We start from the raw sequence: 19,067 nt of genomic DNA, 5'->3' as shown, positions 1-19,067 counted from the left end.
TACCTGGGGCAGCTGATATCGAAAGATGGCAAAAAGATAATACCCAACAGAGTAGAAGCTATCACTGCAGTGAGAGAACCATGCACAGTAAAAGAGATGCAAACATTCCTGGGAATGTGCAATTATTGCCGAGCATGGATACTTGATTATGCAGAATACACCAGGCCGCTACTACAAGCTCTCAAAGAAGCCCAGTGGGAGAACAGGGAAATAGAATGGTCAAAAGAAATGAGTGACTTGTTTGCATCATTAAAAGAGTTAATTTCAAGTGCGCCCGTACTAGCTAACCCAGATTATGAGCCCAAATTTTACCTGTTCTCCCACTGTAAATGGACTCTGATGGCAGCTGTCTTGACCCAAAAAAACATCCCTGGGACACAAGCCACTTGCCTACTACAGCGGCACACTAGACGCAGTGATGCAAGGCCACTTCGCCTGCAAACAATCTCTCGCTGCAGCCGCTTTCGCAATTGAGAAAAGTGCCACTATAGTAATGGGATGTTCTGTTACATTGTTCGTAGAACACTCTGTTTGCCATATTGGAAAGGTCTAAAAGCACACTGACCACACAACGAGCAACTGCCTACGAAATAATACTGTCTAGCGCCAACATCCACATAGTGAGATTCAAAACAGTAAACCCAGCAACATTCATTACAGAACCATGTACATTGGAAGACATGCAGCAGCACGATTGTGCTACTTACGCAGGAGAGAAGGGAGATGGCCCTGCAGTAAGAGAAAATGCCCTCAGCGAAGGAGAAGTATACTTTGTAGATGGGTCAGCATTAACTGACATGGATACAGGGGAAAAGCACGTAGGCATGGCAGTTGTGAGACTAGAAGAAGGTGAGTACGAAGTATTAGTACAGCACGGCTTGCCATCGCACTTCTCAGCCCAAGCAGCAGAGCTCATCGCCTTGATAGAAGCTTTACATGCAGCAAAGGGATGCACAGTAACCATATACACCGATTCGGCCTACATGACCACTACAGTATCTGGAGGGCTGGCTAGGTTGGGAAGGAGAGGATTTCGCAGGGCAGATGGGTCTCCAGTACAGCATGCCGAGCTCCTGAAAGAGTTAATTGAAGCATTGCAGTAACCTATAATGGTAGCAATTGTGAAATGCCAAGCCCATACATCCAGCACTGATGTAGTGGCTTAGGGGAATGCGGCAGCAGATGCCGCAGCAAAGGAAGCTTCATATTTTAAACACGAGATTGCAGGTGAGTACTCGGTGCGACAACCAACAAATGAAGAGTTACCTGAGGGATACAATGATATGCCCATATCGCAACTACTAGAATTACAAGGAGATGCAAGTGAGGAAGAAAAACGGTTATGGGAGAAAAGGGGGTGTAGCCAGTCAGCAACAGATCTATTGTGGCACCAAAATATCACCGGCAAGGTAGTAATGCCGCTCAAATTGTTAGAAATAGCATTCCAGCAATTACACTTCCCAGCACACAATGCCAAACAACACATAGCAGCAGAAATACAAGATGATTGGTTTGTGCCCGGCCTCCAAGAGCATATATCAAAACTAGCAATGGAATGTACCACGTGTCAGATATACAATTCTGGAACTGCCTCTTGTAAATGCCCAGTGTCTCCTTCATCTTACCCTGTGCAGAATTAAGAACACCTTCCAGGCACATGAAATAATTTTTACCATGTTACAGAACGAGAAAACATGTTATCCGAAGGCGGAAGGAGTGATATGTCTGAAAGAGCCAATTTTTATAATAAAAGGGACATTATTTGCGGACAATAAATGGAACAATGAAGAAGTGACATGCAAAGCTGAAGCGTTACGGGGAGTGGCACTAGAAAAACTACAGTGGATCGAAAAGACTTGCACCCCAGTCTGGAATGAACATATCACTAAACTAACATGGGTAACTGCCATTGAAAAACCATTCAAGTTACAGAAAGAAACAGAATATGAACTGTGTTTCCAAGGAGAGGGGAAAAACCCAATGGGGATGAACAGAAATTGTAAACAGGACACTTACCATCCCAGACATGAGAAAAGGAACAGCAGCACTGATGGATACGTACTGGGTATGTGGCAAACAGGCGTACTTGCATCTCCCACAGTCATGGAGTGGTACATGCTCACTGGCAACATTACACTCTGCGCTAATGGCGATTCCTGAGAGCCACATCGGTGGAGGAAAGCAGGTGCATAACACCCCTCGTGAGAACAAGGCCCAGCCAACAGAAGAGCCACAAATGTACATTCTGTCCGATGGTAATAGGGAAGAGGTGATGTCGAGGAAAAGACGATCATCAAATTACATCTCCAAAGCATCATCCGAACTATTGGCGCAGATTCCAGACAAATATCGATTGTTCAGCTCAGCAGAGACTTTCTTTGCCTCACTCATCCCCAGCATCCAGGCACGAGCAAATGCTAAATGGCTCCAAATAACCCGATCGGAGCTGATCCAGTTGGCAAACGATACTGAAGAAGGCTTCAACGTGATCAAGGTGGAATTGAGAGCCCTGAGGTTAATGACAATGCAAAATAGGTATGTCCTAGACCTATTGACAGCGATGGACGGAGGTGTTTGCCGAGAAATTCAAAGTGCCTGCTGCACTTTCGTACCTTCTGAAGACGCAGATAATGGCACCTTGTCCCACGTGATCGCGGCAGTGCACAATTTAGGAGAAAGAATGAAGAAAGAAGGTGGGGCTGAAGCAAGCACATGGTTCGACAACCTCTTCTCCTGGGTCCCGTCATGGCTGGGGCTGACTGTCAAACTACTCATGCCCACAGTGGTCTTTCTACCCTTGATTTTTTGTGTGTGTCAGGTGGGCCTTCGATGTTGTGCAAATGCAGTACCAAAAGGTGCATTGATGGTAGTGACAATTGGCAATGCTCGAGATGTAGCACAAGTAATGCAGGAGGCACAGGTGCAAACAGGTGAAGAGAGTGGGCCCAAATACCAGATGGTGCCAATGTACCACAGTGGGGACATAGTAGACAGATTATGGCACACAACAATCAGAGAGCCCCGCGAACTTGAGTGGTATGAGGAAGTATGGGTAGACCTGGAAGGGGATGGGGATTGTATATAAATGACATGTACACCAGACGAATATGCTAGGAGGAGGGAAAGCCTGAGAGGGGTGTGTAGGGCTTGGATGCCTATAAAGGGCACCCCGGCGTGGGATGAGGCAGAAGCGGAGGAAAAGGAACGCAAGAGATTGGGGGAGTTACATTATTCGTTACTTAAGTAACGAAAGGGGGGAAATGTAAAGGAGGATAGGTCCAAAAGACCCCCCTCCCCTGCAATCCCCTCCTGGTAGTGTCCATGCCTCGCCAGGGGCCCCTCCCTTTGCCGCCTGGGCCCGGGTGGTGGGTGGACCACTGGCTGACGCATCGACAAAATGTGCTGTAATACATTAGGCCCTGGAAACCATTTTGTGAAAGCTGGGACTCCATCTTGGAACACGAGTCCTCGCATATCGTAGCACAGCCCCCACCAGAGAGTCCTCGCCTACTCTTGTTGCCTTCGCTCCATGGCAGATCCGCTGAAAGCGCGTTCCCACAAACAGTCAGACATGAACAAGTATCAGGGCAAACACTGTATCATTCACCTTCCGCAATACATCATCATCCCCGGCGTGACCCGGCTAGCGGCGAAAAGCTTGGAAAATGACTGCAAATTGCCTCCCATAGAGCAAAGCCTTAATTCTGCAGTATACGAGTATAAAAATGCATTGCGGTAATGTCCTTTTGTACGCGACCCCTTACCTAAAGTTCATATGTACTCTAAGACTCAATGGATGTACCCTCACTTGGTAGACTGTACAGAATGCATAACTCTCATTATATCATGTGGGTAATAATGGTCCCCCCGGCTGATACGATGAGCTTCCATAACGAAATATAAAGAGGCTAATGAGATAATGAACTAATGCTGCTAAGTGCGAAGGAGCACAGACACGACAGTGCTACACGTATATACAAGATGTGTAAGAAATTAACGTATAACGTTATGTGTAACAATATGTATTATCGCTCTTAACTGTAATGATCTGTTGTTCCTGAGTGCTTCACCAAACCTAATGCTACCTGAAACGTCATGTAAACCATTGTTATGTAAACGCTGCTTATGTGTGAATACTTACTCTTTAGTAATGACCTAAAACATTGATATATTGTCAGATAACCTGTACACAATGAATATGTAAAGGTGTAGATAATACGAACGTATGATTATTTGCAAGCTCAGTAAGCATGATACTTATTCCCCTTTTCTTTATGTAATGTGCAGTACACTAAGAGCCGACCATTGCGAGCATACCCAAGGTCACCTCCCCTGCCCTCGTACCAAGATATGCCAGGGAAAGCTGAGGTCCAAGCTACATAGCCTTGCCTCCCCCAGTTCGACTGGAGCCGTTTCAAGCATCCACGATTACCCCGCAGCTCACACAGCCAGGGTCAGCCACCAGAAGTATTTACAACCAAGCCCTAAAAATTCTGCTCTAATTGAAAGGCCAGAGGTGCGCCCTCAGCGGTTCAATGGCCAACCGGTTCGCCCCAAATTAATGGTCCTGCAAACAGACACCTAATATTGTACTAACACAGTGTACAAGCATCTATCACTACTTCTAACGAGACCTGAAAACTGGACAGGCTCACCTCACGCCCTGAGACCTGACCCCATGGCCTATGATACCTAGTCAACAGGAAGAGAGTAACCATGCCTTGATGCATGAACACATTTATCGCTTAACATGCATTCCTCTTGTGTCTTAGTAACCTTTAGAATAACCTTTTGTAGGATTTACAGGACAACCAGGATCACGATAACATGAGTGAATGTGGTGTGTGTGGCCACAAGGGCAGAAAGCCAAGAAAAATGTTCATCACTGTCACCGATCGTGTCCGGCCTGGCGGCACCTCCCAGATGAGCCCAGCTGACCTCCACACCCCACATTGGCACTGCGATGACGTCCAGCAACCACGAAGCACTGCACCTATAGCTAGTCGACACCAACCAATCCCTACGAACTTGTGCCCCCTATAGTGTGTAGGGGCTAATGACATGTTTTGTAAATATGGCCGCCTGTCTTTGCTATTGTCAGACAGAGCGCTTTCAGAGTTTGCAGAGTTCTTTGCATGCCCTATTTGATTAGATAAACTCTGTTTATTCTCACCCGCACTTGGTCCTAGTTTTATTCCCACCTTGGGAGAGTCCATCACTGCCTCTCATTGTGGGGAGGGTACTGCCATTGGGGGACACTCGCCTTCAATGTGTAATGAATCCTTCTGTTTATTTTTAGGACTTGTGCCCTGTCTGAGTAGTTTTTATATGCTTCTGCTGTTAGTGAGTCATTCACTTAGCTATTGGTGTGCAAAGCGCCCTCTAGTCCCGAAGAGCTAAGTTCACCACATGCCCAGCTGGCAAACGTGAGAGCACTTTAACTCTCGTCCTCCAGCTCCCCTTTATTAGTGAGCTGAACCCTTGATGCAGACAAGTGCAGAAGCCTTCTAAAGATATTGCTAAGAAGGTCGTAACGCTCCTTTCTGGGAGTGCCCGTGTTTCAATTGTCTCCAGTCGAGAGCATGAGCATTGTGGCCAGTCCTCCAGATAAGATTTTGAGGTGGGAGTATTTTACTCCCTACTTTTAAACTTTGAGAGTAAATGTGATTTCAAGAAAGCAAAAATGACTTATCTCCATTGCAAGAGAGTAAAATGTATGTGACATCCATCTGACTTGTGCAAAAACTGTATGGAAATCATTACCATGCGGCAGCTTTCTGCATTGTGACAGAATACATATTTCATTATTTCTCTAAGGTCTGGCCATTTGATCTCTCCTGTATATATTTAAATGTTGAAAAAACAAAAATCTAGCCAATTACATAGTAAAACAAACATTAATTGTATTGTGTATTTTGAGGTTTGATAGCAGAATTTTCCTTTGATGTTTGATGAAAGTCCTCATTTCCTGGAGCTATTACTACCTAATGGTATGCCAATGTTATGATACAACAGTGCAGAGAGGCAAGGACTCCACGCTAAATTCTATACGTAATGTCATGGTCAAATGGTTATTTATATAGCGCTTTTGGCAAATCGCTGTACATAGAACATATGTATAACAATTATTAAACCAAAGTCAGTATTCCTCTATCAACCTCAAAAGGATGAAAGGCTGAGATGGCCTTGACAAGATTCAAACCTGCAACCTACAGATCACGCACAGATCGCAGCAACAGGCACTCGTCTGGCTGAGTATCTTATTGGCTAACATCCTTCAGATGTCGGCAAATGGAGACTCGACTGAGGTATAATAATCACTGTACCTAGATGTTGGATAAACCATGTATAAAGCGCTACATAAAGTTAAATACCTATCTGTATTATCACATGGACAGGTTTTGCTGAGTTTCTATTTCAATTACAAATGTACCTTGAACAGTTCCTGGAGAGTCAGGTTTTGGACGTTTTAATTATAGTCTTGAAGATTTGAGAAGCTATAACACCCGTGATTGGTGTAATGACAATCACTCACCCTTGACAAAAGACTCTGCTGCAACTGACCATTTATAGTAATGTACCCCATTGAGTGCAAGGTTGAATACATGTAAACTAGGCCATGCATACTCCTCATTTTATTCACTGAATGTAAATTACATTTTAAGTGTAAAAATGATCTGCCTCTGCATGATTATGCACACAGCACAGGAACTCTGAAAAATACAATTGAACAATACTGGTTTGCTTTCACTGGAAAAAAAGCATAATTTGTTACAAAAGATTAATTCTCAATTGCAACTTAGTTTTCCATCGTATTAATTATACAATCATAAAATGCTTGGAAAATACATATGCACAATGCTTCTGTTTGCTCCATGAGCATATACACATAACACAGCAGAAGCTGAATGGAAAGAAACCATTCCTTTTATCACAGTTTGCAGTTTCTTTTTTGAAAGGCTTCAGAGAAATACATTCTGTTTCAGGGGCTTTTTCTCCATGGCTTGCAATTACATCCATGTAGAAAAAAAATCAAAAGACGTGTTCTGGTTTCTGTCAAGTAACCTGACCTTTGCACTGCCCTCTGCTCTAAAAATGTGTGTAAATGTACACAGGAAAATAATACAGCTGTCGTATTTACAAGATTTCCATGCGTAAAAAGGCCTAGTACGAACCTTATCTGGAGGCCTGCATGTAGCTATCTGCAAGCTCAACCTTCACCCTGCCGAGATGAGCCCAGCTGACCCACGTGCCACCGGACAGACATCCGAGCGGCAGCCAATCTACCACCATCACTCAGTATAGAACTATAATGTATTAGTTTGTTCTTCCAATTGGATTGCAGAATTGTGTAGCTATATCTGTCGTCACTAATGACGTGTTATTGGCTTATAATGTGCTGCTCATGTAATGTTGGGCAGAGCGCTCTCAGGGCAGCATCATTCTCTGCATGCACAATTTACTTGAGATAAACTTTGTTTTCCTTGCAATCTATCTCCTGGTCTCATTCGCTAGCGGGGTGTGTCCTTTATTCAGAATTTTGAATATTGTGTCAGGGAGTGCGTCCCTTCAGGATCTAATGCAGATGTTCTAATTATCTAACTGTGCAATCACCTCCCAACATGAGGCCTTTGGTGTGGTCCCTAACCAAAGGCTCTGAGGTCCTGTAAAGTGGCTGAACAGCCTATATGACGCCTGATATAAAATGATTAAATACAATATAAAATGTGTTTTAATCCTTCTCTGTGTCGGAAAGAATTGTTAAAAGGATACAGGACACAAAGCAAGAGTTATTTCTCCTGGATCCGGCTTTACCTAGATTTGTTTATTTCTCAGCCTATTACCGATGGACTCTGCTTGATGGCATTAAGGATCTGCTTGTGGAACAAGGAAGGGATATGTGGATGTGTTCTGCATCCATGTATCGGATGGTATTGGTTCAACAGGCACCATATCACTGAGTCTCACCTAAGACAGGACTGATTTATTGCATACAGAAAGCAAATTATTTGCATGAGATTCAGACGCAAGCAAGGCTTAATCCACATATAGGAGAATATTAGTCTCTATAAAGTTAGCTACAATTCCCAGAATGTGGTGAATAACTAATGTTATTGGATCACATTCAAACCTCTGCCAATCAGCAGCTGGTCATCGCATTCACAGTGGTGCTCCACGCGAGTGCCTTCCGTTTCCCACTCTCATTCTCACAACCTCCTGCTCTTAGGACCTCCCTCCATCTCTTGCTCTGACTGCATGGTTTCTTATGTTTCTTCCTTCCTAGTCTGAACAACCTCCTTCTGCTCGCCCTCCCTCCCACCACTTCACTCTGCCTCCATCAAGAATAATCTTCATACCTGCTGGAGTCAGTAAGGGGAATATAGAATGATACAGGAAGAAAAAGGTTGGAGGAAGTTATTGACCTCGTAGCCAGTCAACAACGCAAGTTCTTGGCCAGTTCCTGCACGGGTATGATCTCATATTCCGGAGGGTTCAACATGTATGTTGCAGGCAAATATCTAGTATTATTGTCGGGCTCCAAGGTCAATGTTATTTTGTTAGAAAGGTAAAAAAACAGGCGGCCATCAATGAACTTCCCAGTCTGTGAATCTGTACATATGTGAATGTATGAGTAGCAAACAGGGGATCCTCGATGTCAATTGTCTTCTCTGGCACCTCTCACAAACAATAAATATCACCAGAAAAGTCATACAAAGTACTGTGTAAGGCATTACCACCAGTTGTACACACTGCACGATACACGCCACGAAAAGCCTTTCCTTCATAACAGCAAGGAATATTTTTTGTTAGAGTGGGCAATCCCTACCAATCAAACTTTAACAGAGACCACCACCATCCTGATACTGGCCAGAAGTGCATTTTAGTGAATCAATAGGGCTAGTCTTCAACTTGTGACACTGAAGAATTCTGCATTGTGGTCTGGTTACTTACCAAGTGTCATGATAATTCCACTGGTGCTGCAAAGCAAACTGAAGGGGTTGTATTGGACTGCGAGCTGAGCATAAAACATCTGTTTAAATGGCCTTTGAGCTGTTTACAAGTGAACACATACATCACGCCAATAAAGACATTGCACACGGCGGCAACCTTTGTCTTCTCCTTGTCCAGCAAGCACACCTTGGGGAACATGGTCCTCCTGAAACGACTTATTTAACAAAAACGGACGTTTCTAAGTGTGTGTAGAATTGAGTGTGGTCTTCATTACCTTGATAACGATAACAAAACTGCAGCACCACATCCCACTCCAAAAATACAGGTTATACCTTCGCAAATTTGCTGGCACCATAGTGTTTCTTGCGCTGCTCTTTTTGCATCTGAAATAAACAATATAAGGCTATATAGACATTGGTTGTTATATGCAACCCTTGTTTCTGAATTATTGTTTTCTGTACCATTGAATTCTCAGCATGATTTTGTAAATTTCCCCTCTCCAAAAATAGAATCCCTGTGGAACAAAGGGCAGGGTTCAAAATTGAGGGGAGCTGGGAGCTATTTAGCTCCTGTTTGTAGCATTGTAGTGCCTAATTAGCTTGTTACTAGGAGCTACTTTTGGCTTCTAGGGCCAGCTAGTGCCTTTAAACATGTAAATGTGACCGTAACTAAGAGTATTCGAGAATGTTAATAAAGAAGAATTAGAACACATCTGATACACATTTAAACACAATGGTTTATACAAAATGAAAAATAAGTTAAATGAGCATCTCTGGTAGCTCCTGCCTACAGGGTGATGCCCAACAACAGGAGCTGGTTTTAGCTCCTGCTTATCGAACCTCAATTTCGAACTCTGAAGGGTGTAGGACCAATATGCTTATCAGTAGAGCAGGGGTATGCAACCAGATACTCTGAACTACATCTACTATAATCCTTCTCTATTGACTTTACTGGCTTGGAGTTGTAGTCAAAACCATCTGGGGAGCCAAATGTTGAAGAACCCCTGCAGTAGAAGAATTAGGGTTTGTGAAATCCTCCCGGGCCACCATAAGGAAACCCAGTAATCATTATGTACCATCCCAAGCCACCAAAATGTGACTCGCCCCCATCTACCAACCCCTAGGTAAAATTAACAGATGGCATTCCCACTAAAACTCAAGGTTTATGCGTCACTTTTTATTACTAAATCAACACCTGTCTGTGCTTCATGTCCCAGCACAAAGCCAAGCAGAATGTAGTCACCTCTAACTCCCATATTTTCTCAAGAGTGCAGGCCTTGCAAATTCTTAAAAATAACACTAGACCAGCAGGGCAAGTTCCTTAGTTTCCATATTCGATCAAAGAGAAATGCACTTACCCTAAGGTGGCTGGTTACAAAATATCTACCACTGCTTTTTGTAAAATGGTGCCCGTCACCATAAGCACACTAGCTATTTGGGGCAATTCTTTCAAGCATGCACAGTGAAACTTGTATTTGAAATTTAATGCAAACAAAATGTTTGCAGTAAATGAAAAATAGGTTTCCAACATCCCATACTCGTCAGCAAGGCCGAGTAACGTGCAAATGCTACTCGCCAATTTTGGTTGGGTGATATTGTATGTAAATATGTTCTCTGTAAAGCGCTTTGGATTAAGGCGCTATATAAATAACACATCATTATCATTATCATTATAAAAACTACTCTGCAATGCTAGTGGGCTAGTACATTTTGTGATCCCTGGCGTGGGAGGGAAAACTATGCATTTTAAGATGGCTGTGCTACCTAGCCTACACATGTGGGAGCTGTGCACCAATATGCATTCATGAAATGCTACATAGCTTTTGTGCATGTTGCTAATCTAAGCTTTAAATTCTAGGACCACACTCAATTTGCCTTGTGTCACCACTTGCCCAGCTCCCACCAGTTGTGGGCTTTCTCCTACTGTGCCATCATGAATCTAGCAGGTCAACATGCTCTACTTGCAGATCTTTGTGATCACTGCACCGCCCATAAGCTCGACGACCAAAATGTCGGCTTTCATTACGGCATGGCGATCAGATAGATCACTCTGGCCCACATATCCCCTGCCCGCCCCTCCTCCCCAACACACTTACATTCCCGGCGGCACACTTCTCTATGTGCCACTGAGTCCTCAAATCTTTCTTGTTCTCCATCAGAAGTGGGATCACCCCTGCAACCGCCGTCCCCCATTACCTCGAACAAAGGGTGCGGGGGACACCCCTGCAATCCCTGCTTACCGTGGTCGATGAAAATTACTGTGCATTTGAGTCATACCAGTCAGAATTTTGGTACGGCGCAAATGCGCAGTGCTCTATCAGTAGCAGTTTTGGTGGCGACATTTTAGTACGATTCCTCTACTTGCTAAATGTGTGTGGAGTATTTATTTCAAGACTCTTCCTACCTTGTCCCTACATTTGTTTATGCACAAATTTCCAACTTAAATAAAATAGTTCGCACAGTATCTGCCACTATGCCACAAGGATCTTTGTCATTATTTTTAGTGAACCAAACTCTATTATACACTTTTTTGCAATATGTGTACCACTACCTAGCATTTTTCAAGTCTTTCTTTGTAGTGATCCACCTGACAAAAAAAGGCTCTGATGATGAAACAGGTTGAGCACTCAAAACTTGCTTATGCAATTGTACGTTTTCAGGGTTTACATAATGCACAAAAACAGGGATTCGCTTATTTTAAGAGGGTGGAGTTTAGTAGCTTAATTCTGGCCCTGGAACGAGGACACCTTTGTGACAACCCCAGCATCCTCCCTTTACCACAGTCTAGCATCTTGGACAAAACCAGGTCATGCCCTCTGCATCACACCCCTTTTCTGCCAAAACCAAGAGTAGCCAAACTATGATAAGCTAGTAAATCCCATGTAAACATCTACTTTCACATGTAAGTGCTTTTCAGTTCTGAAACGGGAACTGAGAAACATGGAAGTGATGTCTCTTTTACTCAAGTTCTCAGCATTAGGCCACATCTACTACTCAAAGGGGAATTGTTAAGGCAATGGAAGGTTCACTGTGAAAGCTTTGACAGTGATGTCTCAATGGTCAGCATTTTCGAAACACGATCTCCTAAGGCTTAGATCTGATCAATGCTCAGGATTAAGTGCAAGTGTTAGGAAGAATATATGGGGGGACCCTTGCACCGGCCACCGCCCCCCAAGCATGTAAAATGGCTGCCAATGTTACGTTCTCTCTGTGTCCCTAATTCACTAAAATCAAAGGACTTTGCAAAGTTAAGGCACAGCATCTCCTTTGTTTTAAAGTCATAGCTAAATTGACGTTAAAGGTCTCTTAGAATGAACTATGTGGATAAACCATCCATTTCCTTTGCATGTTCATTGTTTGCACGCTCCATGCCATTAGCATGATTGCCTTCCCTTGCTTTTTGGAACCTTGTTGCCCATTGTTTTAGCCCCTACTTTTATAATGCATTTCATTAGGACTTATACTTGTCCTGCTTTCCTGCCGTACTGATCATGCCCTCACTAATAGTATTGACCGTGCAAAAACATGTATACCTTCGAATGGCTGAAAACCTGAATCGTCACTATTGGGATTCCAACCTGTGACCTGCAGGCAGGTCTCTACAGGAGGCACTCAGCCCAATCGCACTTTGTAACGATACAATACGACCATGTCCAAATCCAAAGGAAGAATGGCTATGGGTCCTCCCAACAATCTTGTATATCTGCCCATTGACTTGAGGCATCTCCAAGTTCAGTCTGTGGTTTTACCACCACACTAACTCCGAAATATGGATCTTCTTGCAGGGCAGGTAGATATTCCTTATAATTATTGGCAGCTGCCATATTGCATTATTTGCAACAGCCACCTGGGTTATGTTATCAGTGGTTGCAATCCTGTGGCCCACTGACCTTCCTGTTGATTTTAAATTGTCCATTTAAAGCCGGCGAGAAAGGCTTCCTTCTTAACTCCCCCGTGCTTCTCAAGCATTTCTTAGAATTAAAAATTGGATTCTGTAAAAAATTAAGACCAGCTAGAATGCCTTTCCACATAAATTGTTTCTTGTACATGGAAGTTTGACACAGACACAATTATTTTGACAGTAACTCCAAACATTGGGAGTTTTGCTTATTTATTTGAACCTGGAAAAGTCTCTTTGTGAATTAGTTAAAACAAATACCGACGTGTGCCCATCCGGCGTCTTAACCTGCACCCTTCAGGTAATATGCATCACTGCTTACTGCTATTACTGCTTGCAGTAATAATGCCCCATCAGTCAGTGTACCAATAGGTCACGGCTTAACAGATCGGTTTGCATCTGGCAAACAAGCAGCATCAATATTAACAAGTGCACATTGCTTATTATGGAAATAATGGTGCCCCTGTCACTTCCCGTATCTATTAGTTGTGATTGAAAGACAATACACTTATTGCTAAAGATTCTTGTTTTTAATTTGGTAAATTGTGGATGCATAATGTTAAAAGCTGCACATAATCACACTGCTAGGACCTTTCATAATGTGTCTTGGAATTGATGGGGCATGTTAAAAACAAGACACTCACTAGTTCTGATTTCTTATTGAGTGCCAGATCCGTCATGCCCCGCAGAGACTTCACCCTGGGGTGCAGGATAAACGAAACACAGAAGTCAGTAGGTACTCACCCGAGTAGTTAGTGGGGTCCAGACAAGCAACCGTCTGATACAACAGCTCAGCAGATGGCGAGACGAAGGAGCACTTCAGACAGGATGCCACGGATGAAATGTGAAAAAGAGGGAGGAGGGAGAAAAGAAGACAGGTGTGAGAGAATGAGGAAAGAATAAAGGGATGAGAAAGAGTAAAACCAGGCCCAGACAACACTAAGGCAGAAAAGGTAGACTGGTCTACTGTACAGGTAGGCCAAGGGGCCAGAGTGTCATCTGTAAGGTGTATCTCACTATTGGTGGTGAATTTAAACAGTAGTACATGATCAGTGGTCTACATACCCACTAACGCTGGTGCGGGACACCTTGTGTGCCCCTCGAAGAGGAGTTGAAAGAGGGGGGAAGGTGGAATACCCAATTGGAAAATCACATGACAACTGTTAAATACCCATGCTACTAAACACTCAACTTAATACAATAGTTTTAAAACCATAAGCGTCTCCGTTGGACGTCCGAGAGCAACAGTATTTATTTATTTATTTAAATTTATATAGCGCGCAAGTAACCCATGGGCATTGAGGCGCTGTTACTTGCAAGAGCTTAGTTACAGGCAAAGAAGCATTCATCAGTACATTATGTATTCAACAGGCATAGATCTGCTGTTTTGGTTGGTACAGTTGGTCATTACAAACAGTTTATGCAATGGAACATAGGAGATGTATTCAGCTGGTGCGAGGAATCTTATGTGAATAAGATGGTTTTTATGGATTTGCGGAAGGTGCAAAGGGAGGCCTCACCTCGGATTATAGGAGGTAGGGCGTTCCAGTGAGTGGGTGCGAGATATGGGAAGCTGGAGCCGCCAGCTCTGGCTTTTTTTACTAATGGCACAGAAAGCATGTTAGTATATGGTGATCTGGTTGGCCTCGTAGTAGAGATGGGGTGGATCCTTTGGGAGAGGTAGTCGGGTGCAGTAAGGTGAAAACACTTGTGAGTCAGTGTAAGAGTTTTGAAGATGATCCTTTCTTTTATTGGGAGCCAGTGTGCTCGTTTTCTGGCTTCCGAGATGTGTTCTCGTTTGGCAATGCCTTGGGCTGCCCGGAGAGCGCTATTCTGAATGATTTGTAACCTCTCTAGGTTTTTGTTGGATGTACCTAGGAAGAGTACATTACAATAGTCAAGCCTAGATCCAGTGATGGCTCTGGCTATGTTAGTGCAGTTCTCTTTGGAGAGAAAGGGCCTGACTGCGTTGATTAGTTTGGCATGATATGCAGCTGCAGAGGCTATAGCGTTGACTTGTTTAACCATGGATAGGTTGGAATCTAAGTAGACGCCAAGTGTTTTGACTGATTCTGAGACAGGTATTTTGATGGAGTCTATGGTGAAGTGACTGAACTGGGAGTCTAGATTTTTCAGCGTGTCGGGTGAGCCTACCAGGAGGAGTTCAGTCTTGTCTGAGTTGAGGCATAGTCCATTGTCTGCCATCCAGGCTTGGATGGTGTTGTAGAGGTTGTTGAGGGTCATGGAGTCAGTGTCGTAGTTGCCAGTGAGGGTGAGGAGGATCTGTGTGTCATCAGCGTAGTTGGTGTATGAAATGCCCATGGCGTCAAGGATGAGAAAAAGGGGTCGAGTGAAGATGTTGTAGAGGGTGGGTGAGAGGCAGGAGCCTTGGGGCACACCACAGAGTATGATAGTAGGTGAGGCGGATGCTAGGTCCGAGAATACTTGCATGGTTCTGTCTTGTAAGAAGGAGGTGATCCATGCTGTGGCTTCAGGGGAAAATTTGGCCGTAGAGGAGAGGTGGTGGCATAGGACGTCATGATCCACGAGGTCGAAAGCCGCGGATAGGTCAAGAAGTAGGAGAAGTGCTGGTTTGCCCATGTCTCTGGCATCGTCCATTTGGTTTTTCAGGTCAAGTAGGGCGGTTTCGGTCCCGTGTCTGGGGCGGAAGCCTGATTGTCGGAGTCCTAGGAGTTTGTTCACTTCAATGAAATGTTGAACCTGCAGGTATGCTGCTTTGTCCAGTATTTTGAGGAGGAAGGGGACAGTGGTGATGGGTCTATAGTTGTTAGGGGAGGTGGGGTCAAGGGTGGGTTTTTTTAGGAGAGGGCGGACCCAGGCTTCCTTAAGGGAGGCGGGGACTTTCCCTGTAGCAAAGGAGGCGTTTACGAAGGCTGTAAGGAAGGGAGCTAATGCTTCGGTGCAGTCTTTGATAATGGTGGCTGGGCATACATCACCTTTGCAATTGGAGGGTTTGATGTTCCTCATTATGTTGGTGATGTCTTTTTCTAGAATGGGTTTGAATGAAAAGGGTTGGGGGGTGTCCGGGGCTGGTGGTGGGACAGGGGTGTGTGTGTTGGGTAGGGCTTGCTTGGTGGCTAGTATTTTGTTTTGGAGCAGACTCAGTTTATTTTTCATGGCTGCTTGTATATCATCACACCAGGCCTTGTCTTTGGTGAAGTTCTGGGGGGCAGGCGCGGGTGTCTCTAGCTCCCTGAAAATGGCAAAGATTTCTTTAGTGCTGGATTGGGGTTCAGAGATTCTGGATTCAAAGGATTTGGCCTTAGCTAGGGTGATTGCTTTTTTATATCTAGTGGAGCATGATTTAAAAGTCATCTTGTCTTTGTCAGAGTGAGAGATTTGCCACTGAGTGAGGGCATCCTTTTTTTCAGTGCGGAGTGCGAGGAGGTCTGGGGTGAACCAGGAGTTGGAATGGGTGGTAGGTTTGGCTTTACGGGGTTTAAGGGGGGCAATGGAGTTAATGGCTGCTTTGATGGCAGCTTCGTAGGCTGTTGCGAGTGTTTCTGGGTCGGTGGAGAAGGGGGGTCTGAAGGCTGGGCCTTGGAGGAAAGGCAGTAGCCTTTCCTTAGTGAGTTGGCGGGAGCTTCTGGCGAGGCAGGGTGGCAGTGGTTGGGGTGGGGGGGTGGTGGAGCAGGTGGTGAGGATGCTGAAGGTGATGATGTGGTGGTCTGACCATGGGGTGGGAAGGTTTCCAGTGATGATGAGTGGGCAGTTATGTTGCGCAATCCAGTCAAGGGTTCTGCCCTGGGCGTGGGTTGGGCTAAAGATGGTGTTGTTGTAGCCCAGAGCCTTGAGGGCTGAGTCAAGAGATTTGGCTGCTGGGTCCTTCCTGTCCAGAAGACCTAGGTTAACATCCCCCAGGAGAATGGCTTGAGATTGTTTCTTGAGGTTGTCAGAGAGGAGGTGGATGAGAGAGGCTTGGAAGTCACCTGTTGGGCCTGGGGGGCGGTAGACAATGTGGACAGTAATGGTACATTGGGGAGATAGGTTAATTTTGACTTGGAGGTAGTCACTGTTGTGCAGGGATTTCTCTACTTTCCTGATAGAAAAGCAGTCTTTGGCAATAATTGCTACACCTCCCCCTTTGGATAGCCGATCTTGTCTGGTGATGGAATATCCAGGCGGTAGTGCGAGGGTGAGTGCCGGGCCAGATGCACCGTGAAGCCATGTTTCAGAAATCATGAGTAGATCGAGGTCATGGGTGGTTAGGAGGTCGTGGATGTCTAAAGCGTGGGCATTGATGGATCTAGCGTTAATCATGGCGCATTTAAGATGGGGTTCGGTAGTGGCTGGGGAGTGGGTGGACATAGGTGGTAAAACATTTGGCACAGTAGCATTCAAAATGGTGGTAGAAGAATTGCTAACCACAGATTTTACACTGGGGGGCCTAGTTTCAGAAGTGGTGGACACAGGTTGTAGAACATTTGGCACAGTAGCATTCAAAATGGTGGTAGAAGAATTGCTAACCACAGATTTTACACTGGGGGGCCTAGTTTCAGAAGTGGTGGACACAGGTTGTAAAACATTTGGCACAGTAGCATTCAAAATGGTGGTAGAAGAATTGCTAACCACAGATCTTACACTGGGGGGCCTAGTTTCAGAAGTGGTGGACGCAGGTTGTAAAACATTTGGCACAGTAGCATTCAAAATGGTGGTAGAAGAATTGCTAACCACAGATTTTACACTGGGGGGCTCACTTTCAGTAGAAGTGGGCACAAGTGGTGACAAGTTTAGTACGGTTGAGGCACACCTGTGGATGTGGTACAGTACTTTATTGTCTGCTTTATTGTCTGTATTCATAGACGCTGTAGGCTTTGGGCGGATGAGTCTTGCAGTGATCAAATATGGCGAGGGCGGTGAGGTGCGCGAACTTAGCCGGGCATTGCGGGTGTTCGTGGGTAGGGGATGGGAGTAGAGAGTGGCTTGCAGCGTGCGGGTGCGTAATCTGATGAATCTACTATGCAGGCATGGGTATGAGCGAGATGAGTTGTGGTTCTGGCTCTTACCTCCGGAGTGCGGCATAGATTTCTGGCAGACGAGCAGCAAAGAGCTGATAAGAGCATGGGAGGCCTTTCCTCACGGCCTTCCCTGCTCGGCTTCGCCTCTCGGCCCTCTCCCCCTCCGTTTAAAGCAGGAGGGGAGGGGCAGGCAGGGAGAGGCAGCAAATGGGCGCTCGGGCCCGCGGCAGTGATGTCGGCTGGCTTCTTTGCTGGGATAGTATAGAGACATAATGGTTTGTGCACACACTTTTGGATTGTGTAAAAAGAACAGATTTTGTGCAGATAATGGAAAGGAAACGTATTCCTTATCCTGCATACTGTTTCCACTCTAATATTTCGCATTCAGGATATAATCCGCGTTTCCTGTTGTCTTTCTTGGGGTGACGAAAGACATTCAAATGATACTTTCAACACAGTAACACTACAAAGGAAATTGGTTCTTGGCACTGAAATAAAAGTTGTTGCCCAGCTAGACAGTCCTCGCCTTATTTACTCACACGGATGGGTCAATGGCAGTGCCCCTTCCTCGTTGCTACCCTCTTGAGTGCGCTTGTTAAATGGCATAGGTATTCGACGGAAGGCGCTATTTTGATGGATGATTGACAGATTACGGTCGTGTGTTTTATTGAATGGTTTGACGTGAAGAGATAAAATGTCGGTGTAAAAAAATGCGTATGTTTAATCACTCGAGGAATCCTGGAGTTCGTAAACACTCGGGATATGAGTACAGCGCAGCAGACCTTGGACTCGATTTACAAGGCGGTTTTCAATGGGAAGATCCCATTGAAAAATGCATTGTGAACCAGGGCGTTTGTAGTTCACAGTAGACAAGTCACAGAATAGGAGAGGAGGCCTGCTTTGAACAAGTAGGAGGCTGGGGTGTAGCCCATCTAAACTCGCTGCTATCCTTTCTACTATGCACGCTCAGTGTTACTTTTCTTATAAATGCCACAGCCTGTCCGAAACAGCGCTCTGAGGCCCACGGGCGGGAGGCACGTTGCAAAAATAAAACAAATAAATACAGGCGTACAAATCCAAACAATCTGCATTTACTGTGCTACACCCGCACTACATATAGTTGAGAGACCTGTACAGCTATATGTCTCACAAAATGACAGCTGCACAGCTCGATTATGTGTATTTTGAAGGCGGGACATGCAGGCTTCGTAGACCACTTAGCATTGGGCGGCCAAAATG

The 19,067-nt window shown here is 44.9% G+C and overlaps 1 protein-coding gene across 9 annotated transcripts in view; it reads right to left on the bottom strand.

The window, feature by feature from the left end:
- LOC138488657 (ADP-ribosylhydrolase ARH1-like) overlaps positions 1 to 19,067 on the bottom strand; it is a 74,542-nt gene that overhangs the window by 54,531 nt on the left and 944 nt on the right. For 2 of the 9 annotated variants that reach the window (XM_069615830.1, XM_069615831.1), the window contains exons 2-3: positions 13,594 to 13,666; positions 9,227 to 9,335 (exon numbers count right to left, since the gene is read on the bottom strand). The exons of 1 other annotated variant lie outside the window; for it this stretch is intronic. In XM_069615830.1, the coding sequence (XP_069471931.1) occupies positions 9,227 to 9,307 (81 nt within the window). In that variant the 5' untranslated portion in view covers positions 9,308 to 9,335; positions 13,594 to 13,666. The remainder of the gene's footprint in view (positions 1 to 9,226; positions 9,336 to 13,593; positions 13,667 to 19,067) is intronic. 6 more of the 9 variants (XM_069615833.1, XM_069615834.1, XM_069615836.1 and 3 more) reach the window with 4 other exon arrangements.

The sequence above is a fragment of the Ambystoma mexicanum genome, chromosome 9 (genome assembly GCF_040938575.1).
Source record: "Ambystoma mexicanum isolate Mex_15411 chromosome 9, UKY_AmexF1_1, whole genome shotgun sequence".
In the NCBI taxonomy this organism is placed as follows: Eukaryota; Metazoa; Chordata; class Amphibia; order Caudata; family Ambystomatidae; genus Ambystoma; species Ambystoma mexicanum.
The sequence above is the reverse complement of the archived record's forward strand: the minus strand, read 5'-3'. Positions and strand labels throughout refer to the sequence as shown.